Raw genomic sequence first — 25,485 nt, 5'->3', positions numbered from 1 at the left:
GTTGTATTGTTTTTTTTTTTTTCCCTTTAAAACTTATGTATACTAAAAAAGTAAAAATAATATTAAAATGAATACATTTTTTGTTTTAAATATTAGCAGGGGTAGCCGGTAGCCAGTAACTACTACTGTAAGATATTCTTACTCACTCCGTTATTTCCTCACTGTGTTGGCTTCCCATTGTATGTAAGTAATCACTTTCATTCTCTCTCTGTTTTTCATTCTCCAAGATGCTATTTTGTTTAAATTCCGTCAAAAATGCCATTTTCATTTACGTTGCCTACATTTGTTTTTTGGTTATTCACTGTAATTGCTTTTTTGATCATACCCTACAGCTCTACCATCGCTGCGTTTTATTTATTTGAAAGATTTTTTGTTTGAGGAAATGGTTAATGTTGAAATTGGCATTAGGGTTTGTTATCCCTAATCTTTTGCGTCTTCTTACAGAGAGAGAGACATAAAACAAAATTTACTGAACCTACGCAAGTAGTCGTGCTCTTGCTGTAGTTCACCTATACGCCTAGGGACTAGGATCACGAGAGTAATAAATTTTTTTACTTTACTTTTGTGATGATTTGCTTGTTTGGGTTTGTGTTCAACTTATTGTCTTCTTATGAGCCAAGACAGGTGTGGGAATACGATATTATGTGCTAGTGCTTGATCACAACATGGTTGTTCCTGGTAAATTATGTTACCTTTAATTGTGAGAGGGAGGGAGGGGAAGAAAAGAAGAAAAAATTGAAGAGAGAGATAATGATGCAAGGGAGGTATTTATTGGGGCTTGACTCGAGGTGGGAGAGACTGATAGGTGTCTCACATTGAGTAGAATAAGAAGCTTAATGTGACACTCAACCTATGAAGCTCTCTCATCTAATGTACTAGGCTCTTGGGTTGAGCATTATTCTTGTGTTTAAGTCTTAGTAATTGATGCTTTGAGAGTTGGGTTACGAAAAGAGCTACCTATAAGTTGAATTAAGATGCAATATACCAAATATTGATAGGTGAGTTATATGTGAAGCCGTCAAAAGGAATTAGGCTATTATTGAATCAATGTCGATAAGGTGAAAGTTGTTGTTGACATTGATTCTCAAAAGGGCTCTCAATGGTAGACTAGGCTTTTGGGTTGGGCTTTTTGCTTGTGCATAAGTTTTAATAATTGGTGCTTTTATTGAGAGTTGGACTACGAAGAAAAGCTACTTAGATGTTTAATTAAGGTGCAATATGCTGAATACTGATGGTTAAATGAAGTCATCAAAAGGAAAGGGATTACCTTCAAATTAGTGTCGATAAAGTGAAGCGATTATGGACATCGACTCTTAAAGGAGGTGGCAATGTTAAGAGTTTCACATTGAGTATAATAAAAAACTTAATGTGGTACTTAAATCATGAGGCACTCCCACCTTCAATTAGGTTCTCCTCTTGTGTATGGTGGTAATTGAAAAATTGGGAAACCATAAAAATCCACCCATGGGTCTGTTCCATCGAACTACATGTGGAAACAAACCAAACTCAGAAGAGGGAGTAGGAGTACTGGATGGGGATCAATTTTCCAGTGTTGAAACTTGCAGGGGTATATCATCTATTTTGGTTGTCACTGTGGACTGAAATTGTGCTAACTTTTGCATGATCTCGTCAACCTTCTTAGCTTGGGAATTTGGTGCTATAGAACCTTCCATGCGTGGATCTCTCAATGAAAGCACCAATGTTAGGATATTAGACTCTGATTCAAGGTCAGAGCAGCTTCCTAGAATAAAGGGATGAAATGGAAATAGACTTAATTCTCATTGTCTGTTGTTAGAGCAATACAATGGATATTTATGGCAGCATGATGCACACCTTGCTACCCTAGAATATTGCTGCTATGCACAAAACAACAAGCAATAACTGATTCCTAACAATTTTCTTCTAGTACCTAGTCGAGTCATATTTCTTATTTTTAATAAAAGACACTACTGATATTCCTTTTGGGCCTTACAGTAAGGTGAGTTGGGCCATATCAATACTTCCCCCATCGAAAACAACTTTGTCCTCAAGGTTGTAGGAGGACTGCAAACCTGTCGTCAAGAAAGCTCTTTCACAAGTGTCTAGATCCATTAACGAGTGACCCACAAGGTCTTGAGGTAATTCATCATCTTGCTCAGCTACTAACAAAAAATACTTGCTCCGCATTTGTGATTGCGTGAATACTACTTATTTCAATTCAAACAAAACTCCTTTTCTCTGTGTTCATCCATCTCCGCCTGTTAGTTGCTTATAATGATGCACAGTAAAAATAACAGACACAAACAGGGGAAATAGAAGGAGGAAAATGAATGTGCAGTGTCTCTGTTATTTTCCTCCTTCTATTTCCCCTTGTTTGTGTCTCTGTTATTTTTACTATGCATCATTTAGATTTGGATAATTGGATAATCTGTTGATAAATTATGCAGCGATTCAATGGAAGCTGTAGATGAGGGTGTGGACATTCAGGAAAATCTTTCTGGCTTTATTTTCATGTGTAATAGAATTACAAAGCCAGAGTGCTACCGGTACCGAGTTTTTGGGCTTCCTTCCGGAAGAATGGAAGTTGTAGAGAAGATCAATCATGGTACTTACCTTTTTCTGTTTGACACTGATGTGAAGCTTCTGTATGGCATATATATGGCAACCTCAACTGGGAAGCTTAGGATAGAACCATTAGCTTTTGGTCAGAAATTCCCTGCTCAGGTGAGTCTTTACACCATTGATGATGCAGACATCTAAGCTAAATAGACTTGTCTAGGTCCCTCCCCCCAACACATACTAATAACAAAAGTCTGACAACTTTGTAAAAATGGAATCCTCTGTCATGATTGGTAGTTTGTGGAAATATTGGTAACATCACCTAGCTGTTTGTACCATTAATCATGTTTCCTGTAAATGGAAAGAAACAGTTTTTTTAATGCATATTGTAATATTTCATTTATGGAGTTATTTTCTACCGAAACTAACCTTTTTGTCAAACTTATTTATTTGGCCATTTCTTAAATTATCCAGTTGAATTTTTGATGCTTCAAGAGGTATAACTTGCCTGTTGGGTGTTAATTTCTTAATTTTCTTGTGGAGTTGAATACATATGGAAGAAGATAATTGGTTCTGCATGGCTCTTCTGTTGCTTTTGGAAATCATATTTATCACCATTGACTTTGTTGTAGTTTTAGGACTAGACCAGTGAACCTTAATATGTCTATCGATTATTTTGAACTTGTCACTATTATTGTTTTCATAGTATCATTGTACGCCTGGCTTGTTTTTGTAATTTTTCCTTGTTTTGGTCAATGTTTATTAACTTCGAGTTATATAGCCCAGTTGAGCCTTTAAGTGTTTGGCATGAGACCAGTAGGTGCTTCTGATACTTGCTGTACTCAAAATTGCACTGTGACATCAAATGCACCATATCTACTGATGCTTTATTTTTCTTTTCCCATTTGCCTGCTTTCATTTTTTTAACATTGTTCAGGTGAAATTCAAAATTTACAAAGACTGTTTACCCTTGCCAGAGAACTGCTTTAAACATGCCATTCAAGATAATTACCAGAAAGGCTCCAACAAATTTAATCCTGAACTCAATATTACGCAAGTAGGTTTCTTTTTGATCTCTAGCAAAATAGATTTCAATCACAATTATTTCTGTCATCTTATCTTTTTGCCTCTTTTGTGTGAAAGAAACTCATGAATAATTCACCTTCTTATTTTGCAGGTAAGAAGTCTATTAGAATTGTTTCGCCCATTACATTCATTGCGAACTGCACCTACACAACCTTTTTTGAAGAAACCAATGAATAATCTTTATCATCAGATATCAGGGCCACCCCTTTCTGAGAATGCATTTTTGTCTAGGATGTCACCCACTCGAGCTCCAAGGCTGTGGAACTATAAACATGTAAATGAACTCAGGGAGCCTACGGCTTGTGCCTATCCTGTTCATAATGTTACGCCTTATTCAGCTGCAGCACAGCCTGTGTCATCACAAGCTTCAAGGAATCAGTTTTATTCTCTGGAGGGTAGTTATGCACCTGGGATGGGCACCAGTCATACAAGATCACTACCAGATTCTCAATATTCACATCAGACTATCCTTAACCCACAACCTGAATTTCATTCATCCCCGGTGAACAAGGGTAGTGGTCATGCTCAGTCTTTGCAAGATTTTCAACATGCACATCACAATATCATACACCAACAAACTGAATTTCATTCTTCATTGTTGACTGTTGGTAACAGTCATACTCTATCACGGCAATATCCTCAATATCCATATCAGATTATCCCAAACCCATCACATGATTTTCATTCCCCAGCGGCAAATGCAGGCAGCAGTCATCAGAGTCATCCCCACTTGTCATGGGGTCCTCACTATACCCATCAGAATATCCCAAACTTGCAACCTGACGCTTACTCCACCTTGGCGAATACAGGCAACTGTTATGCTCAATTATTGCCAGATCCTCAGCATACACATCAGAATGCCCAAAATCCTCAACCTGATCTCAATTCTTCCTTGGTGAATATGAGCCATGTCAGTGTCACGATGCAACCGCATGCTTTGTCATCATCATATTATCCATATGTTCCTCAAGAAGTTGTATATTCCGCGTCTTCATCGCAAGGGTATTTTTTCAACTTTATTCTAAACCTTTAATTGAATTCAGAAGCCTTTGTTTGACATAGGGATTTTTAATAATTTTTTAACATAAACAAGGAGACAATTCACTGACTGAAGCTATGATGTTCGAGATTCCGGAGGACAAAGTTTTGCCCCATCATAAATTTTAAGATTTATAATTGTTTGTTGAACAATCATTTTTAGCCATGGCTCAAGGCATTTTGCCAATATGAAATGAGTTTTGTTAATATCTAATGCCAGGTCTGGAGCCATACAAGGGGTGATATCAAGTGATCAACAAAATGGAACTGGAAGCGAGTATTATCAGCCATCTATGTAGACAGAGGGGAATACTTCTACACATAAGAATGTTGTCAGCCACCTGTATTCAGCAAATTCAGATTCAAATTCTTAGTGCTTAATCCCTTCCGCTTAAACATTCAATTTTGCTGCCTTTTGTCTTGTGTATATAAAGGCGCCACATATACTGTTTAGTTACTACTTTTTGTACCAAAAGAATGAACTATTAGGAAGGATTTGAAAAGAAAACGAGTAAAGAGGCGAGTCACGAAGAACCGTAATGACAATAAAAAAAGGAATTAAGATACATGAATGGTTATAATTATAAAATTTGACCAATGAAAATAATTTCGACCATTCATTTTTTATTATTAAAGAAAATGCGTATAAATCATGATATTTTTTTTATACAAATAACTAATGATTATCTTCAAGTGCATAAATACATATAGATAAAAATGGCACAACAATATATCAAAATGAAGAATCTAATGATTTTTATGTTATAGATTAGGAGTAGCCCTTAAGAGAATTAAGGGCATGTTTGGAATGGAAAAGAAGGAAATGGAATGAAATGGATTTAAGGTCCACTGTTTGGATTGAAAAGTAAAAGATGAAATGAAGTAGTAAGTGATGGAGCTGATTTCATCATTTAACTTTTTTCCTTATCCCTAATTTGGGGTTGCACAGTATGGAGCAATATATATATATATATATATATATATATATATATATATATATATATATATATATATATATATATATATATTATCCTTACCATATTTTTTTCCTGCAAATAACTGTTGGTCCATCTCCTTTGACTTTCGTATGATGCTTCATCATATTCATTGATGCCCATGTCTTTCTTCTTCTCGCGATACTTCTCTAGAGTGGAAGGTATAAGTGAATATTTTAAAGCATGGAAAATGTTATCACTATGCTTACGTCCAGAAGCATAAAGAATTCATAATTACTAGCTGTTCACTATCCAAAATATATATATATTAATAGAAGCATTACAGTAGAAATAGCAAAACGACAGTTGTACAATGTAGGTATTTATGTTGAATGTTATATATGGTTTCAATAAAAAAAAAAGTAAGCTTAGAATTTTAAATTTTAGTATTGTTTTAAAATAAGGATAATATGAGAAGTAAACCGTTATAGTCCATCACGCGTCTTTTTTTTTTTTCCTCTTTTTTTTTTCCTTCAAATGATAGAATAAAATATTTGATCCATAGGCCACTCAAACAATAAGCCGAACATTTTTAATAAATTTTATTTAAATCCATTCTGTTCTATTATGTTTCGATGCATTTTATTTCATTCTTTACTATCAATCCTAACATAATCTAAAACTTAATGTGTTTTGACCATTAAAGCCTTCTTTTTCTAAGGCTGGTCTCTCCCTTTAGAATGACTATCTAATGGAAATTCCTCTCATTCTCTCAAGTCATGTCTTATCTTACCTTAATATGAACAATTTCATGTGGATCCTAATTCTTATTCCAGTGATAATATATCTGAGAGGCAACTTTCTAGGCGTAAAAATAAGCTAGCTTTTATTAAGCTTAGGTCAAACCTTGGTTAAAAATATGACTTAAACTTGACATATTTATTTGTCATGTGTTTTTTTTTTTTTAAGACCTAACCTAATATGTATAAATGTTTGGTTCAACCTATAAAAGTTTATTTAAGATCCTATTTTGTAGACATTTAACATTAACATAAGTGGAAGGTTTTTTAAGAATTGAGTCTAAAAATTTATATGATATAAATATATTTTTAAGGTATAATATAATACTATCTCTGTCCTAATTATAAGTAATATAAGACAAATTATTAGGATAAAAAAAATAACAAACTAAACTATTTTTAATTAATTCTATCATAAATTCAAAATTTGTCAAAGATATATATATTTTTTAAAATGATTGTTATATTTAATGTTAATTATAATTGAATACAAATAAAATAGAGTTAATAATAAAATTAAAGGCATAAATTTTTTTTAAGTAACTTTAAAAACTAATGATTATTGTTTATAATTAGAAAAAAAAAATCTAATTCGTTACTTAAAATTAGAATCAAAATACAATATTTATGATGATAATTTTATTTAAAATCGTGTTTTTCAATAAAACTTCTAAACATGACATAGCTTTATATGTTTCAATTAACTCATAAGTTTCACTCTTTACAAGTCAAAATGCTTGACATTTAAAAGATTAATAAATGCATAATTTTAATACATTATAACAAATATAATAATAATAATAAAATATTTATTTATTTTTATTAAATAGGTCAATTGTTAGGTCTAAGAGACTTTTATTGATTACCCAAAACTAATTTTTATAATTAAATAGACTTCAATAAAAGTTTTAAGATGCTTTATTTTCTAAAAAAATATGGCTTAATTTAAACTTGAAGTTAGATCATAAACATTTTCAAGGGACTTAACCTATTTTCATCTTTATTCTCTAGATATATTTAGTTATCTTAAACCTCTATCTTCACTAATGTATTTAGTTATCTTAAACCTTTCCCTTCACTAATGTAGGAGATCTAGAGACTAACAAGGATCTACAACAAAAAAAAAATTGTATAAAACCATTCATAATTTAATTCAACTTTATTTCTATTGATAATAATCCGAATTTCACATGTTTCCTAGTAGAAGGACGTTAAACATGGTCAAAATTATGTCGTCTTCTTTGACATTTTAGAAATATAACTATTATTGAACAAAAATTCACAACACAACAATTTTTGGGGCAATAAAAAAATAATATAAGACTTGTTTCCTAAGAAAATAACATTAGACAAGGATAACGTAACAAAATAATTAATTAAAATTAGTTACCATAAAAATACTAACAATATGTCGCCATCATTACTTTCCACTCATAGCTATAGGTTATCAATTAATTAGAGCATATGTGCTTGCAATTTACTATACCGATATCGAAATTTAAACCACGAATTACATTAGACTAACCAAAGGGTGAGGTTAATGAGGCTACACTTCATGAAGATGGAAAAAAGAATTAGGTATAAGAAACGTCTTGTTGTACTTTAAAGTAGTTAAAATAAGCACGTCAAGCATTTGAGCGTAAAGCATGCTCCAACCATGCACTCATGCATCTCCCTTTTATCGTCAAACTTTATCATATAAATGGTGTCTGGCGGTAGTACTGTACTGAAATCCAACATACATGAATCTGGTATCTCATCAAGTTTGTTTGGTTTATGTTTTCTCTCTTTTCTCATTCACAAAATTTGTGTTAAAAAAATTACTTAGCAGAGACAAAACTTTACTATGATCATGATATATATATGTTATAAACGTTTTTATAATTTCTCTGCTAAAAATTACGTTCCAAATCCAATAATATCAATTACTGACATTATTTTTGTTCAGACGTAATTACAGACATTCCATCGATTGGCAAAACTAGTTAGTCAGTCAAAATTTAATTTGACGATGTAAATTTGAATTTATAAGGATTTTCAGCTTGATTAAAAAAGACAAAATTTAAGTTAAGAATATTGTGACTATTATGAGGTTTGGTGCCTTCATATTTACAACTTTTTAACTTTGCCAATACTTTAAATAAATAAATAAAAACTTTACGATTAAGATAAGTTATTAAAGCTATATATATATATATATATATTGAGGTTGTGATTTTGCCATCAAATAACTTGGGTTGATTTTCTATTATTTTGTGGTTGCTTGGTGAGAATTATTAGACGCACATTACGATTACTTTAGTTTGTTTTGTACTAGGCTCACGGAATCTGCTCCCCAACTAGTATTGGAGTCTAATTGTTTTTTCCAATACTGTTCATTCCAACTTAGTGTGACAGTGACACCACAGCCCTACTTTCCTTTTTCCTGGTAAATCGAGTTCCATAAATTTATTAGGATAGAACAAGCTTCACACATCAAATAGCTCTTATAAAAATACTTATTTAATGAATTCATCATCATATAATTCACTATATGGCTCGTGATATATATGTTGGGCTACATCGAATAAGAATAGTTCACATTGGTAAATTGTTGGCTTAGAATGATAATACAGGTCACAAACGATTATCAACAATATGTTACTTGTTTATTTGTTCATTTACATATATTTAGCGTTAAAAATTAACATGTGTTGCTTCAACTGATTTATTTTAAAATATTTTAAACCAACTGATATGTAAAATAAAAGTTATTTCAATTTTAAAGTATTAACATGAATTTCCAAAGATAAACTTCCCATTTTAATAGACGAAGATTTTGATATAAGTTTTAGACTCTCCTCGAGTTAGTCAAGGTCAAGACCAATAAAAAAAATTGTTATTAATTTTATTGAATCAACTTATACACATTTTATTAAATTATTTAGATAGGTTAAAACTCAAGTTATTTTGAGGTTTCTACTAATAAGTCTAGAGTAAACAATATAAAAGATGGTAAAATTAATCGAAAGGTTTTTGAAAGATTCTTTATAACATATGAGTCTCTAGTTATTCTGTTATATTTAGTTACTAAATCTATTAGTCTCATAACTAGTTTAGGATTTACATCTATTCTCTCTTTCAATTGGTTATTTTATCCCCTAATCACTTAATATATATGGATCATAATGTAAGGTTTTGATATTTTTCAATCAGTAACAAACACTTTGTCATATTTTAATATCCTGGTCATGAGTATTTTAATTAAAACGAAAGATTATTGTTAGATTTTATAGAGTTTCTTATAGTTGAATTTTTCTGCCTTGGTTATCTTTAATCTTTTTATTTGTTTTTGCTATAAGTTTAAGATTGTAATAAACTCTAAATTATTAAATTTTGGATTTATCAAAATGAGTAATCATCCTGAAATATCTTAAATAAGGATGCGTCAATTGATTATTGGTACTTCAAAATGAGTGATCAATTTCATTTTAACATATGTAGTGTGAATACTATAATATTTACATCTCTCAAAGGGAAAAATATAATTTACATTAATGACGTTAAGTTAAATATATTAAATTATATATTTTAACATAAGATGAGGGTGAAATGTAATACTCTTATCCTAAACCTAATATTCTTATCTCTTACAAGAGAATAATCTACTTTACTCTAAACTTTAAATTTATGAAAGAATTAATTAAAAGTTCTCAATTTAATTATTTATTTTAATATTGATAATTTGTCTTTTATTGTTTATAACTAAGAAGAAATGCAGTATTAATGCAATATAATACTTTTTATGGTAAATGTATTTATCATCTTGAAAATACAAAACATATTCCGTACTTAATTTTTCACCCCCAATAATCATTTTCAAATTAGAGGAGCCAAATCTATCAGTCTTTCATCCACAACTTAAAGTGGTGGGTTTTTGACCTGATGTCTTTTAAAGATGCTTCCTTCGAATTTCCTTTATTTTTTCTGATTAAGACCTGCCACTTGCCACACTACGTCTGACCGGAATACTCCAAGAAATCAACTTAACAAATTCTAGCGAAAACGGTCGTAACTACTAACTCGCCATCCTCTCTCTATTCTAATGTCCATGCAAATGTGACGCTTAATCATTGGTCTTTCAATAAGCTTCTTATTACATTATTATTATATAATTGGATATTATTGTGCGTGAATGAGGTTCTGTTCCTTTCAATTTTCTCTTGTTTTTCACTTTCACTGCTAACTTTGTTTCACGCAAAGACTTTGGCCAAGTCACCAGCACTACACTGGGCGCGCACTTCTCCATGGGAAACTGCTTCTCCGAAGTCGCCGCCGGTCGCGCCGCAATCGGCGGCACCGCCGGCGATTTCCGCAATCCGGCCGGCGCTCCAAACGACGCCGTCGAGAACTTCCTCAGGTCTCGCGGCCACCACGGCCTCTTCTCTCAGATCGAGGTTCTTTCTTTTCTCGCCTTCTCTTTCTCTTCACTCGAATTCAGTGATGGAACATTAACTTCGTTCGTGCCTGGTTTTTGTGGAAAGTGTTTCTCCTACCTACCGTGACAGTTGCATAATTTTTATTTTATTTTTTTTTATTTTTGCTGCAGTTGTCGTTTTCCGCTTCTGGATTGCGTGATCGCGATGTGCTCTTCAAGGTTCGTTTCTGTAGGTTATGCACTTCATGAATCTGAAGCTCTTGCTTATTATCCTACCTATTAATTTAGTTTTTTATAGATACACTTGTTTCGGTTCTGTTTGGTTCGAATCGAACTTGTCATCGTTTCTGTTTTCGGTTTTCGTTAATTAGCTCAATTATCGCTTATATTGGTCTATTCTCTTTGGCTAATTATCATCATTCGCATTTAGGAAATAAATAAACAAAATAACAGAGAATTTATGATCATTTCAATCAGAACTAGCTGTATTTTGTTTCTAGAATTCAGGAGCATCTAGCTTGGGATCATGAATTCATGATCTGCAATATCTGTTAAGTGTTAAGAAGTTTTTCACAAAGCCCGGAAAACACAGGAAGAAAAGAAAATTCACTAATCCAGGCCGAATGCAGGCAGAGTCATTTCTTAGTTGTTATGTCAAATGATTTAATTCATATAAAATAATGTCTTAGTGCCAAAAAAGGAACAGATAATGTCGAACTGCTCAAAATCTAATAGCTTAGCTGCCATCGTGTTTTAGACTATATTATCTTAGTTCTTTATATAAGAAACAAGTTACAGTGCAAATCACTATAACTTGTTTCTTATAATAAGGACCCGATGTGGTACTCTGCTAGATCTTTACATTGACATGAGAGATCAAGCCTCAAGGCATATCGAAATAGACCTCCTTAACACAGTTGAGCAAATAAACCGCATGGACCATTGGGGCCACTGTCAAGTGTTTCTTTATTTATGGGATTGTCATTTAATTTTTGAATAAATAAAAAAATCACACTTTTAATAGCTATTATTCAGTTATTTCAATCTTGTTTCTATCACCAAAAACTTAGGATGTTTTATATTTAACTTTCTTTGATGTAGAGTAATCCGATGATGGTTCTTTATACAAGAGGAAAAAATGGAGCACTTCAGGAACTTCGCCGCACAGAAGTAGTTCCAAATTCATCGAGTCCCACATGGATTACTAAACACACCCTCATTTATCATTTTGAGGTTGTTCAGGTTTTAGTGTAAGTTTGAATCTCATATTTTATACTTCTAACGAGGCAGATGAGCATTTTCTATTTTTACCAGAATTTTTTCTGTAAAATTTCTTTCATCACAGGTTTCGTGTGTATGATGTTGATACTCAGTTTCACAATGTAGATGTAAAGGTATAGTGTTTATGATAGCTTGTATACATTTTTTTTAGTAAGATGTGGTTCCAATATATAATTTCCTGGTCAAATTAGATTCTAGTCTACCATTTCCCATCTTTGAGAATTTTATAAAGATGTTAACAAATCTATGCATACAGTAGTTATAAATTTGTAACTGAATGACAACTTTTTCTGTCAGTGTTTTTATGTTGGTAATGCTATCTATATTGTTTTATTGATTATTCATACTTTCTGTACAACTTTATTTTTATTTCCTTTCAAATACAAATTTATTGCAAATCAGGAAGCTTCAATATTTTTTCCCAATTTTTCTTGATTTTGCAGAGAAATGTGTGCTAATGATTCGGATAATTGAGTGCCATAATTAACGGTCAATTATCTCACATAACTGGGTAGATGCTATAAGAATGATAATCCATCTTGGATATGATAATCTGAGGTTTGAAGTTCATATAAAAGAATATGAGGGTTAGAAAATGTTTGTATTACAAAATTATAGTTAATTAGTTTACTGTTTTCTGCATTTCTTCAAGCTATATTAGTGTTACCGATATATTTTGACAACATGAAGTTATCAAATAATATTCTTAAGAAATTGTTAAGTTGGGGTGTTTAAATGGAATTTTTCTATTTAATTGTATTGCATGAAAAGTAACTTAATTTCGATCTCATGCAAATGCTTTTGCCAACATCCTATTCTATATCGATTTAAAAAAATTCAAGCCTTTCTATATTTGTTTTGCACGTTGGAGTTACTTTTCAATGTGACTATATTTACCTTTTAGACCATTGCATTAACTTTTTTTTTACTTCATTTTTTTGTTCAAGACTTTTGGATTGAAGATAATTTACCTGTTATATGCTTATATTCCTTTTGTGTGGATGTTTAAATTTGAAAAGTAATTATAGCATGTTAGGTGAAAAGTAAAATTGTGTACTTGATAAATGTGAACCTTTGGAGCAGACAATTTTGGTACTATTATTTGCACAAATGGCTTCCTTACAACCTTCTTGTGGACCACTAGATAATGACTTAACCCAGCTTAACATTTTTCTGAATGGCTTAGATTCAGCACATCTCGTAAGATTGTCTAATGATCATCTCCAACTCTTTCCATGACAAATATTTGTTGGCCTTCTTGTTTTCATGTTCATTAGATGTGATAACATGTTGGTAGAAAATATCAATGTGAAAAGGTCCAGTTTAAAACTATTTGGTTGACTTGTGCAGATGCTTGAGCTAGAAGAGCAGCAATTTCTTGGCGAGGCAACCTGTGTACTATCTCAGGTAACACAGAATGTTAAACTTTATATTGACATAAATTTGACAACGAAAAGGAACCCATTGCACTATAAATGAAATTGGATCTTTAAGTTCCAGTTCCAGTACCCCTAACTATATTAGAATGTAATTGTCTTTCCAGATTTATGATGCTTGAAAATATGAAACATTTCTGTTTTAAAGTTATAGTTCATTTGCTAACTAACAAACATATTAATTTTTTAAAAAACTAAGAAAGAAATGCTTACTCAAATTATGTTGTCCTTTGCATTACTTCAATTAAATTTTTATCCCATTAATATCAACAATTTGGCTTCTGCAGATAATCACACAACCTAATCAATCATTGACTATAGATCTACACACAGAAGATTCTATCATATCTACGTCTACCCTTGCCAAAAACTCTGGGAAACTCTCAGTGCATGCTGAGGAATGTGTTAGCTCAAAGACTTCAGTAGAGATGGCATTCAGGTGTTCAGATTTGGAATACAAGGATCTTTTCTCAAGAAATGTATGTACCTATTGATGTTTTTCCTTATCGCATTATGAGGAGTGCTGGCTCTGCTTTAAGAAATGCTTTTGTTTGTCCTGCAGGATCCCTTTTTATTGATATCAAAAGTTGCGGAAGGTGGTGCCCAAATTCCAATTTGCAAAACAGAAGTTATAAGGAATGATCTCAACCCGATATGGAAGTCAGTGTTCGTGAATATTCAACAAGTAGGAAGTAAGGTATATAACTTAAATACAGTTGTGTCATTTGGTGTGGCCATTTATCTAATAATATTACCGTTGAACTTGGCCATCATGGTTTTATATTGACATTTCTGATTTCTAGTTTTCATTGCCTGTTAAAGTATCACGTTATTTTTGTTTCAAAGATTTCTTCAAATGGAAGGCACTGGGTCAAGTTGCTTTGTGTTCAAAACATGTATTTTGTTCATTAAAATTAGTTATAATTTAGAAACATTCTTCTTTAATGATTTCTTCATTTCATATTGGTGCTTGTTTTATCACTATTACAGAATACTGGTTAATGTTGACCTTGTACATTTTAGCTTGATGTTCTATAGTTGAATTGAAGCTAACTTATTTTGCATTTTTATCATGTGCAGGACAGCCCTTTGATAATAGAGTGCTATAACTTTAATAGCAATGGAAAACATGATTTAATGGGGTAAACAGCAGCTCCTTTTTCATGTATCTGTTTATGTTTCCATCATGTCTATGTCTCCATGCTGAAATACATATTAGTGTTGTTTATTATTGATTTTATCAGAAAAGTAGAGAAATCTTTGGCGGAGTTGGAGAATATTCATAATAACGGCCAGGGAGAAAATTTATTTTTGCCTTCTGCTGGTGGACAAAGCCATAATAACAAGGTCTTATTATATTTTTATTAAATTGATTTCCATCATGAGTTCTTGTCCTTCCCTAAAAGTTTATGTGACTATAATAAACAGGTGTTAAAGAGCCAACTATTTGTGGACAAATTTACTGAAAGTGTCCAATATACTTTCTTGGATTACTTGGTGGGGGGATTTGAATTGAACTTCATGGTGGCTGTTGATTTTACAGGTAAAGAAAAATATGCTCAAATTATTTGTGTTAAAATAATGTTTGGCCAACGGAAGTTACATCCCATGAGTGCAAATTAGTCTTTGATTGTCAACTTTGGAATACTATATGGGTCTTGTCCATGGACCAAAAAAAAAAACTTTTTGTACTCTTCTACGTATAAATATAAAGATCAAGTGATAGAGAATGAGACAATCATATTATGATTGTTGTAATTTTGGAATGTGGTTACTTGTCTGAGTTTTGTGTTATTAATTGTTGAAAATTGTATATCTTATTCCAGATTGTGAAAGAACACCAATTGATAAATAATAAAATTCTATATTGAACACAAAAATGATACATTATACAGCAATCCACTTGCTGTCCCAAAGACAAAAGCCAGAGAGTATCCTCTGTCCACAAACTGCAAAAAACAACACCCTTGCCAAATTACACAGCCTGCTATTATATATGATCCTAGTACATAATTGCCACCAGTTATTTTCTATGAATAACTGCCATCATACAGTTTCTAATACAACTAATGCAAAATTACTAATACAAGATAAGTTAATTTTATTCACATATAATGCTAATAATAGCTTCCTCCATTTTTTTATTAAACCAGAAAAAAGGGTTACACCAGATACTAGACAGCAAAAGAAGAACACAAGACAAAGTTCCTCACAGATAATAACCTTTGTCCATACACAATGCGAAGGCTGATATGCCATATACATAAGAAACACAGACATAACTGTAAAACATACTAAAAAGCTACTAAACACATAAATGCCCAATAGTTGTTAAACACATACATCACTGCCATGCTGTTCACATTCCAGTCCTATCAATGCTTCTGGGGTACAGAAACAGCCTTGTCCTCAAGGCTGAATTTCAATGCGGAAACTACTTTACCAGTACTTTACTCAGTTGACATCATAGGCTACACCAATTTGCCAATGTCAATATCTCCTAGTATTCCATCATCATTTTGGAAGCAGTGTTCTTCTTCCCTTCTGTGAAAATACTCTTGGATCTTGGTATGGAAAATGTCTCATGCATTTGTTTTTGAATTGGGCCCTTGTTGGGTTATTTCCACCCTCACTGTTATTCGAATTTGTAGCAGAAATTCGTTTGCCTAATTGGGTCATGAGTAGGGGTCTTCCCTCCAATTATCTAATCAAGCCATTCATAAAGTATAGGGTTGGCAACTTTGTTAGGCCATGCAGCATAGTTACTGGGGAGGGGAGTGTAGATGGGAGGTAGTTAGTCGTTTTGGTTGTTATTGGCAGAAAAATTTTTCTCTGACGAGCTTAGGCTCTGATATTTCCTTGTGAGAATTCAGACATGCCTTTCTACTTTCATTAATAATATTCATTTGTTTTCTAATCAATGATTGAGATTTCCCTCAAATATTCAGCTGAACCTTCAACGACATTCTCATTTAGAAGGGATGATTCTCCGCATTAATCTTTTAACTGTAGTTAAAGTGTAAGGCTCTATCCTGACCATTAATAATGAGAACACAATCTGCTTCAGCTCTTATTCCCTCCTCTGTTTACTTGGTCAAATGATTGTCTGTTTGCATTGGTTAAAGGATTTAAAATTCCAAACGGTTACCTAAGTGAAAAACACTTATTTCTGAGAAAACTTGCATGAAATTTAATTTTCTTTCTGAAATATTTTTCTGACACATGAATTTTATTTTGACTTTTATTTAGATACCATAGAAATTAAGACATTTTCTTAGTTTTTCCAATATCATTAGTACTTGCAGTGTGAGATTAGCCTTGCAAATCATTCTTTTGACACCTTGAGGTTTACAATAATGGTAGAAGTTCAGTATAAATTCTCTATGCTGAGCTAATGTTCCCTTTGGTTTCTTAGTACAAACTATCACCAGGCTAGTCGCTTTGTAGTTAAACGCTCATCCTCCTCACTCAATTAGTGCGCTTGATTGGGTTCGGAGGAGTATGGATGTGTCCAGTTTACCTTGAGGAACCATTAATGGGTTCCTACAAAATGCTAACCCTCTGAGGCCCTTGTTGTCAGGCTCAACAGCTTGTATGAACCTTCCCTGCCCCCTCCTTATCCTCTCTATTTTGCTCCCTCCACCTCAACTCTATTTTCGTTAGGAGGATATAAGAATATTAACTTAATATAAACTCAAGAATTCGTGTTACACTTACATCTAATGACTAACATGCTTCTGGTTATACATGGGATGACGGTGAAGAAACACATTCTTATGGTTACCCTTCTCTTGTTTACCAGCTTCAAATGGAAATCCACGCCTTCCAGATTCTTTGCATTATATTGATCCTTCAGGACGGCCAAATGCATATCAGAAAGTGAGAAATGCTTTTTGGTTTAATTCACAACTTATTTGTTATTGATCCATCATTGATGTTCTATGAATTTTTTCTAGGCTATTGTTGAGGTTGGGGAAGTGTTACAGTTTTATGATTCAGACAAACGATTTCCCACTTGGGGATTTGGTGCACGACCAATTGATGGTCCTGTTTCCCATTGTTTCAACTTGAATGGAAGTAGTCATTACTGTGAGGTAGAACTACTATGTCTGATGTTGCCTGTATTGTCATATTGAAACAGTTCTTTATTAGTTAGGAGTTTCTGTCTGTTGTAGGTGGAAGGGATCCAAGGAATTATGATGGCTTACACAAGTGCCCTGCATAATGTATCTCTTGCAGGTCCTACTCTTTTTGGACCTGTCATAAGCACTGCTGCGTTGATTGCCAGCCAATCTGTAGCAAATGGCCAAAGAAAGTACTTTGTTTTATTAATAATCACAGTAAGAGTTAATACATTTTGCATTGTTCGATATCATATATTTATCTCTGAAAGTAACTTGTAATTTTGCCTCATTGAACGTAATTCGTAAGTTTATTGTAACTTAATGGTTCTTTGGTTGTTTGTCATGTATGTTTCTCTGTAGTTTGCCTTCATGCATTCATAGCATTTCGCTAAATATTTGTCTTACATGTGACAATAAAGATACCCATCCTTCTGACTCCTAAGAATTTTATAAAGATTTTTTTATCATCTTGTTTTTCCACTGATGCTGAAATTTTGGTATGCTCCAAGGATGGAGTAGTTACAGATCTCCAAGAAACAAAAGAGGCTATTGTTAAAGCATCTGACCTGCCATTATCAATCCTTATTGTTGGGGTAGGAGGAGCTGATTTCAAAGAAATGGAGGTATTAAATCCAACTTGTCTGAGACGGTGATCTGTGTGTGTGACTGGTATACCGCCGCATAAGGTTTTATGTAGTTTTGCTGTCCAATTTCTTGTCGTTTAGGTTTTGGATGCAGACAAGGGAGAGAGGCTAGAAAGTTCATATGGACGCGTTGCCTCACGTGATATAGTCCAATTTGTACCATTTCGTGAGGTTCAAAGTAAGTATCAGTTTACAATATTAGGATTGAGATAGAGATGAGGGTTTCTGCACCTTGCATGGAATCACGTTACTGTCATTGTACTAAAAAGGAAAAGTACTTCTCTGTAAAGAATGAAGTTTTTGCGAATGCTGCCTAACATATCAATACTGGCATACCTCTTTCTGTTGCAGGTGGAGAGTTTTCAGTTGTTCAAGCACTTCTAGCAGAATTACCGAGTCAATTTTTAACTTACGTGCGGAGCAGAAATATTCAACCGAGCCTCTAGACATTTAAAAACTAAAAACTGTACATAAAGTTCTCAATTCATTGATCATTGTGAGGTTTCGAAGTCCTTTTTAGTTCTTCAATCAACGAATTCGGCTAAAGGGCTGGGAACTGTTGCTTTGTGCTAATTAACGGCTCAAGAAAGGTTCGCCTGCTAGCTGTCTTATCCAAAGGATATGTCTGATCAACCTTATGATTGGCATTTCCCTTTCTTTTTTGTGCACGTGTCCTTTTGGCTTTTCCTAGGTGATTGGTTTGCCTGAAAATAGCAATACTACAAGTTGGAATCAATGTTTTCTTCCTTCTGTTCTTTCTACACTTGATATGATTTGTAATGGAAATCTGATAATTTGGGGATGTCTTTAGATGGCATTACAAATACAAGCAGAATATGTATCCAGAAAAATAAATAAAAATAAAAATAGCACCGCTGAACTCTATTATTTTATTAGTTCATTATACCCCCTTTTATTTTATAGTTGTTAATGCTCATTATGTAAAAGATTTTGAAATTTTGGAACATGAAGGATATATTTTTTAGGCTTGCAAATTAGTTTTTGATATAAGGAAAGTTAAATAGCAGATCTATCTTGGGATTTTCCCTCTTTCCTGAAGAATCACTTTATTTGATAGTTATACTATAGGCCCACAAAGATGAAAGAGTAGGACCATAAATAAGCAGGTAGGATTCGTTAGGAGAGATTTGTGTAGTTTATAGGATCAAAAGTTCATATTTCACTCCCACCTTTGTATTTTTCTAGGAGGGAAATCAAAGAATCCAACATATCAATTTAAAAAAGAGTAAGGAATAACATTAAAGATAAGTAAAGTAGTATTGTAACACAAAAAGAAAAAGTAGTAAAGTAGTAGAACTATAATATTACTCCCGCAAGATGAGAAATCCCTGTACAAGGAGGAAAAATGATACCAAGAGTGTGTTTGGAAAAGTTATGAAAATTATATTATTTTAATAATTGATTTTGTGTATAATTGATTATAATCGAAATGCATTTTTGTTTGAGTAAAGTTGTTAAAAAGCAATTTTGAGGCATTTAATTTCACTGGGATACAATAAAAAAAAATCAGTTTTTTTGTTGTAAATCAGTTGTAGAAATAAAAAGTTGTTGAAAAATATTCTTAAACTTCAAATTTTCAAATTTATAAAAATAAGGAAAAGAAGTTGTTTATAAATTTTAGTTGTTGTCCCACATAACAAGCTTATTTTACAAATATTTTTCTCTAACAAAAACAGCTGAGCCTAGGAAAAATCATTTCCAAACACACTTAAAAGCTAAGTTTTGAATATTTTCTAATATGAAGGATGAAAAATATTGATTTTAAATTGGATTAAAATATTAAAGGCTAACTAAAAATAGTTCAGCACATATGTTTTTTAACTAAAAATAAAGATTTGATTCTAGACTTAAACATAGACTTGCGATCGAATATTACTTTATTCCCGTAAGAGCTAATTTAAAAACATTTATATCTTTATTAAACAAAAATAAATAAAGATCGGACTAAATCCGAAATTTGGTATTTTTTATGGACTAAAATCGTTAATCCTATATTAAATAAGTATAATTGCACCGGATATTGATTAGTGTTTTTTTGTTTTGTTTTAGGCTTAGTTTAAATCATTTATATCAATAGGTGAAATTGCAGGCAGTTTTTTTTTTTTTTTTTGCTTTTTTTTTTTATTGATAGAGAAAAAGTAGATGAATTTCACCATTTCAAAAATTATACGATTCATTTTTATGCTTATTTCTCTTAATGGAATGCCGCGAGATTTGAACAAGCCAATGTTATGACATGAAACGCGAAAAGCAAACTAGTTATGAAATCAAGTCTGCTACATTCATTAGAATAAGTTTTTTTATTATTTATTTTTATAAACTAGCATTCACAACGATTTTTAAAGTAACTTGGGTAGTCATGAATTATCCTTAAAAGATGTTTCGATCGTTAAGGAGGAAGGTATCTTAAAATTATTATTAATATTGATTATTAATCAATGAAAAACTTTTATTGGAGAACTAGAACATGAATTATTAAAAGTATGGTTGAAAATTAGTTCAGTTGAACTCAACTGAGATTGAAAAAAACAAATACGCTTATAATTTTATTTTATTTTATTTTTTATCAAAACGCATGTTTTTTTTATATATATAATTGATATTTAAACATACACTAAATATTTGTACTTCTGTTGGAATAATTTAAATGTGCTTTTACTCTCAAAGCAATATATTTTTCTTCTTCTTCATTTGTACATTGAATTTTACAAATTCACATTGAAATTCATAAAAAGTACTTTTTCAACTTTAATTCAAAGTTTGGTTGCTTATTTCTCTTTGTACATGCAGTTATGAGAAATTTTTATAGTATATTTGTTACTATAAATGTTTCTTGAATTATTTCATATCAGTATCTTAATATCTGCAATACATAATATAAATATTTATTTTATATATAATAAAATTGATAATAAATAAATATTTTAAAATATATAAATTATATTATATTTAACATTTAAAATAAATGAATATTTTAACATATACATTTTGTTTTTAATTTATGATAAACAAATGATATTGTAATATAAAGTTATTTTAACTACTGATAATTCTATTTAAAAAAATTATTAAAATTCAATTTAAAAATAAATATGGAAAATGATAAAGTAAAATATACAAGATATTAAAAAAATGTTAAAAAACCACTTTCATTAAAGAATAATTCATAAAAATACTCTCATACAAAATAATTATTTTGATTTATTTATAGAGAGAATTATTTAAAATAATACGTAAATAAGACAAGTTTAAAATTAATTAACATAATACTCGTAACTCCTAAATTATAGAAAGAAACACCACTTTGGGCACCACTTTGGGTGATTGTTTCTTTTCACGAGTGTACATTATTTTATTGTATTGAAACTAGCTAGCTATTCCCTTTTCAAATATTTGTGATAAGTTTTGAACAGAAAATTGCAAATGAATTTGAAATTATTTAAAATAACTATTTTCAAAGGATCAACAAAATTACTCCTTTTGATTGAAGCATATTGATGGAGTGATAAAGATGAAGTGGGTTGTGTTTGACGAAGTTATACTTTACAAACACATTAACTTTTAATGCTTAGTTTTATAACAATTGCACAGACCATGACCAAAAAAAATAATAATGGATTTAAGTCTCCTCCAATAACATAATACACAAATTACTAATATTTGTTTATAAAAAAAATAGCCTAAATTATATTTTTATCTCTTTATTTTTATCAATTTGTGACAACCTCTACTCCACATACATAATTATACAATAAAGGGAGATACATAAAAATTTTCATAAATAACATCCAAGTCTCTAATTATATAAGAGTAAATAGCTCACATTCATAAATCATAAATTATAATGCGGAAATTAAAAAAGAATAAAATCAAGGTCTTCTAAGCAATTTAACAAGAGTAACATTTTAAATTAATCCTAAGTCCCGATATCACTTGTCCTATCAGAACACATCCCACAATGAGACTTAAATCTCATCACCAACATCTTCATACTAATGAACACCTACAACACAATAAAAAAAACATACACATAAAGTAATAAGGGAGTGAGAAACATCTCACTCTAGTTCAGATGTAGAAATAAATGTTAGGCAACACACATTCATAACAAATACTACACAAGTTACACATCACCAAACACAATTCTCAAGCTATAAATACATTAGAATAGATGTACATTAACTTATTATGCAATAATGTCATGGACTCAACTCATAAATGCATGCATGTGGCGCCATACGGAAGTTGCATATTTCTCATCACTGGTATGATACTGCAGCAACATACCTAGGGCACGTTCATTCATAAATACATCACAGGTGACCCAAGGTACACCTGGAATAGCTCAATACATCTCTGGCATGCGGCCTAAGCGACACACCTGAAATAACTCAATACATCACTGGTATGCGGCCTAAGCAACACACCTGGAATAGCTCATTTCATCATTGGCATGCGGCTTAAGTGGCACACCTGGAATAACTCATTTCATCACTGGCATCCAGCCTAAGCAACACACCTAGAATAGCTTAATACATCACTGGCATGCGGCCTAAGCGGCACACCTAGAGTCATATATGCACATGATGCATATGTCACACATCCACTATTTCATTAACTCAACATTTCACTTATCATGTCTCATCATATCTCATATTACTTGTCACAACATCTTCATAATCATCCCATAAGGTCACGCACATAAAGGTTTTCATCAAAAGATCATGTCCTTAATTGTTTCTCGTAGTGTTTCCCACAAGAACCCACAAAACACTCTAATTCATATGAAATCTTATGTATTTTCAAAATTATTAAACATATATTCATACTTAGAATCATACGAGGAACACAACAGAGCAGTCAAAAAGTAAAATAAAAAACATTCATAAAGTGTCTATTTTCATAGTAAGGCAAAGGATTGGGGGCCAATCTTACTATCAAAATTATCTATTTTCAAAATTAAGCACATATTCATATTCATAATCACACAATAAAGAACGCAACAAAACAATCAAAAAGCAAAACAGAAAAAATTCATAAAGTGTTTGTTTCCATGGGCAGGCAAAGGATAAGGGTCAATCTTGCTATCAAACATATCTAATTTCAAAATTAAACACATATTCATGCTCAGCATTTATCAAGGAACACAATAGAATACTTAGAAGCCAAAACAGAAAATATTCAAGCCTATTTCTCATAGGGTTTCCTGTAGGAACTCACAGAGCACTCAAATTCATATCAAAACTAATCGATTCTTGAAATTGAACACATTCACACTTAGAATCACACAAGGCAACAGAACAATCAGAAATTAAAACAGAAAACTTTTATAAAGTGTCTGTTCCTATACGCATACATCAGGCAAGGGATTGGGGGTCAATCCGACTCTAACTACCCAAAAAATATTCCCACACCCCGAGTGAGGTTTCTCACTCCCCCCTTACCTTGATGAGTAGAGGATGAGGCACGAGCAGAATCTAGTTAGGCTTCTTCTCCAAGGTCTCTTCGTTCTACAGAACGTAAGAGAGAAAAATGAGAATCAGAAGTGAATACGTGAAAAAATGACTTCTAACTTCTGTTCCTTAATCCTTTTTCTCAATTAATAAAATAAATAATAATAATAAATAATCATTTACCAACACATCCTTCCTTCTTTTTTTTAATAAAATAATTAATATAATATATATAGAATGAAATATATTTCTTTCTTTAATCAAATAATATGAACATAATAATAAAATATACTTTATAAAATAACTCCTACTTCACTAATTAAAATAATAATTATAAATCAAGGTTTATAATAAAATAGAGCTCATGTAGATAATTAAATAATATCAAAACCTTGAATAAACACATTTAAAATATTAAAATAATTACTATCATATTATTAATAAAATTTTATGAAAATTGGGGTATTACACAATTACAATTTTGATCCTCTATTTTAAAATAAGACAATTAGTCTCCTATTTTTAAAAATACAAGATTTTGGTTCTATCATCAATTTGATATTTATTGATCATTAAATTTTGACGTCATTTTGTGGTCGGCAATCACTTAAGTATCTTTATATTTAATAACATGACATGTAGGGATAAAAAATAAAAAGTAACATATACAATTTTATTTTGTTTGTATATATTTTAATGAGTGATTAGTATTTATTTTATTAATAAATTTTATTTATATTATTTTAAAAAAATATCTTCAAATGTCATATTCTTAAATGTCACGTTACTTAAGTATAAATAAATGTTAAAATTTAAAGATTAATATATGTTAATGACAAGAAGACTAAAATTTCGTATTTTTTTATATTAGAAGGATTATATGTTTCTATTTTAAAATAAAAGGACTTAAATTACAAATTGACAAAAATAGAAGGATAAAAGTGTAATTTAACTAAAAACATATTAGTGTAATAATGATTGGTTGGTGAGATAGCATTATTCATCTTATTGTAGTAGGAGGATTTAGACCAACATTCTTATTAATTAGTGTGAAAAGACACTTTGTATTTTTAAAATAAAAATGAGAACTCAATAATAAGTTTTTGAATAAGAGTAGTTTTTGAAAAATGTAGAAAAAGAATGAATAAGAGTAGGTTTTAAGGTTTGGTTGTAGTATGACCATGGAATTTTAGGAGGACCTTTCTATTCATAGCATAACTATGTATTACTTGAGTATTCTCCCGATATTCTTGTTGAGTAAATTATATGTATTACCTGAATATAATTACTTAAAGTTTTTCTTAGCAAAGTAAAGTACAACAATATGTGCATATATACAAAATGAATCATAGAAGTGAAAAAAATTCCAATACAATAATTAATTCAAAAATATGAAAGAGAACATATCTTACTACAATAATATTTAAATTGAGAAAAATATTTAACATTAGTAAACAAATTAGTCTTGTAAATTAGAATATTGATACAAACTCAGCAAAAATAGATATTCGGGACGCACGCATGAAGTAATTAAACTACAAACTATAATTAATAAGGGAGATAGCAAACATTGTATATATGTATTAATTAATTTACATTAAAAGATAAGTTGTTCGATACATGGTTAAAACTTGATAATAAGGTTGTAACCAAAAAAATGATAATAAGCTTAATTATACATTGAAATTAAAGAAGTAAATCATACTCTCCTA

At 31.2% G+C, this 25,485-nt stretch overlaps 2 protein-coding genes across 3 annotated transcripts; both read left to right on the top strand.

Moving 5' to 3' along the window:
- Positions 1-41: 41 nt before the first annotated feature.
- LOC109805991 (uncharacterized) lies at positions 42-5,228 on the top strand. Of its 2 annotated transcripts, XM_020368311.3 has the most exons (6): positions 42-183; positions 1,975-2,117; positions 2,427-2,703; positions 3,476-3,595; positions 3,716-4,626; positions 4,883-5,228. In XM_020368311.3, exons 3-6 carry the CDS (start codon positions 2,434-2,436, stop codon positions 4,959-4,961), a joined length of 1,380 nt encoding a protein of 459 aa, XP_020223900.1. In that variant the 5' UTR covers positions 42-183; positions 1,975-2,117; positions 2,427-2,433; the 3' UTR covers positions 4,962-5,228. The 2 variants fall into 2 exon arrangements, with proteins under 2 accessions (XP_020223900.1, XP_082932687.1); XM_083076561.1 differs by lacking the exon at positions 42-183 and having other exon boundaries at positions 190-2,117.
- A 5,127-nt stretch (positions 5,229-10,355) lies between these two features.
- LOC109805990 (protein BONZAI 1) lies at positions 10,356-19,195 on the top strand. The gene is made up of 16 exons (XM_020368309.3): positions 10,356-10,833; positions 10,986-11,033; positions 11,916-12,064; positions 12,160-12,208; positions 13,446-13,502; positions 13,819-14,010; positions 14,094-14,228; positions 14,612-14,673; positions 14,776-14,878; positions 14,960-15,074; positions 17,334-17,410; positions 17,488-17,625; positions 17,707-17,871; positions 18,165-18,278; positions 18,381-18,477; positions 18,651-19,195. The coding sequence occupies exons 1-16, from the start codon at positions 10,684-10,686 to the stop codon at positions 18,743-18,745; spliced, it is 1,746 nt and encodes a 581-aa protein (XP_020223898.1). The 5' UTR covers positions 10,356-10,683; the 3' UTR covers positions 18,746-19,195.
- Positions 19,196-25,485: the final 6,290 nt, after the last annotated feature.

This window comes from Cajanus cajan, chromosome 6, assembly GCF_000230855.2.
Source record: "Cajanus cajan strain Asha chromosome 6, NIPB_CcT2T_4, whole genome shotgun sequence".
NCBI classification, from domain to species: domain Eukaryota; kingdom Viridiplantae; phylum Streptophyta; class Magnoliopsida; order Fabales; family Fabaceae; genus Cajanus; species Cajanus cajan.
The sequence above is the reverse complement of the archived record's forward strand: the minus strand, read 5'-3'. Positions and strand labels throughout refer to the sequence as shown.

Excerpts from the sequence above, each read along its gene's own strand:
- LOC109805991 (XM_020368311.3), top strand. The coding sequence starts at position 2,434 with ATGGAAGCTGTAGATGAGGGTGTGGACATTCAGGAAAATCTTTCTGGC. Across the intron at positions 3,596-3,715 it reads CTGAACTCAATATTACGCAA|GTAAGAAGTCTATTAGAATT; the intron begins GTAGGTTTCTTT and ends CTTATTTTGCAG. Across the intron at positions 4,627-4,882 it reads TCCGCGTCTTCATCGCAAGG|GTCTGGAGCCATACAAGGGG; the intron begins GTATTTTTTCAA and ends ATCTAATGCCAG.
- LOC109805990 (XM_020368309.3), top strand. The coding sequence starts at position 10,684 with ATGGGAAACTGCTTCTCCGAAGTCGCCGCCGGTCGCGCCGCAATCGGC. Across the intron at positions 17,626-17,706 it reads GAAGTAGTCATTACTGTGAG|GTGGAAGGGATCCAAGGAAT; the intron begins GTAGAACTACTA and ends TGTCTGTTGTAG. Across the intron at positions 17,872-18,164 it reads TTGTTTTATTAATAATCACA|GATGGAGTAGTTACAGATCT; the intron begins GTAAGAGTTAAT and ends GTATGCTCCAAG.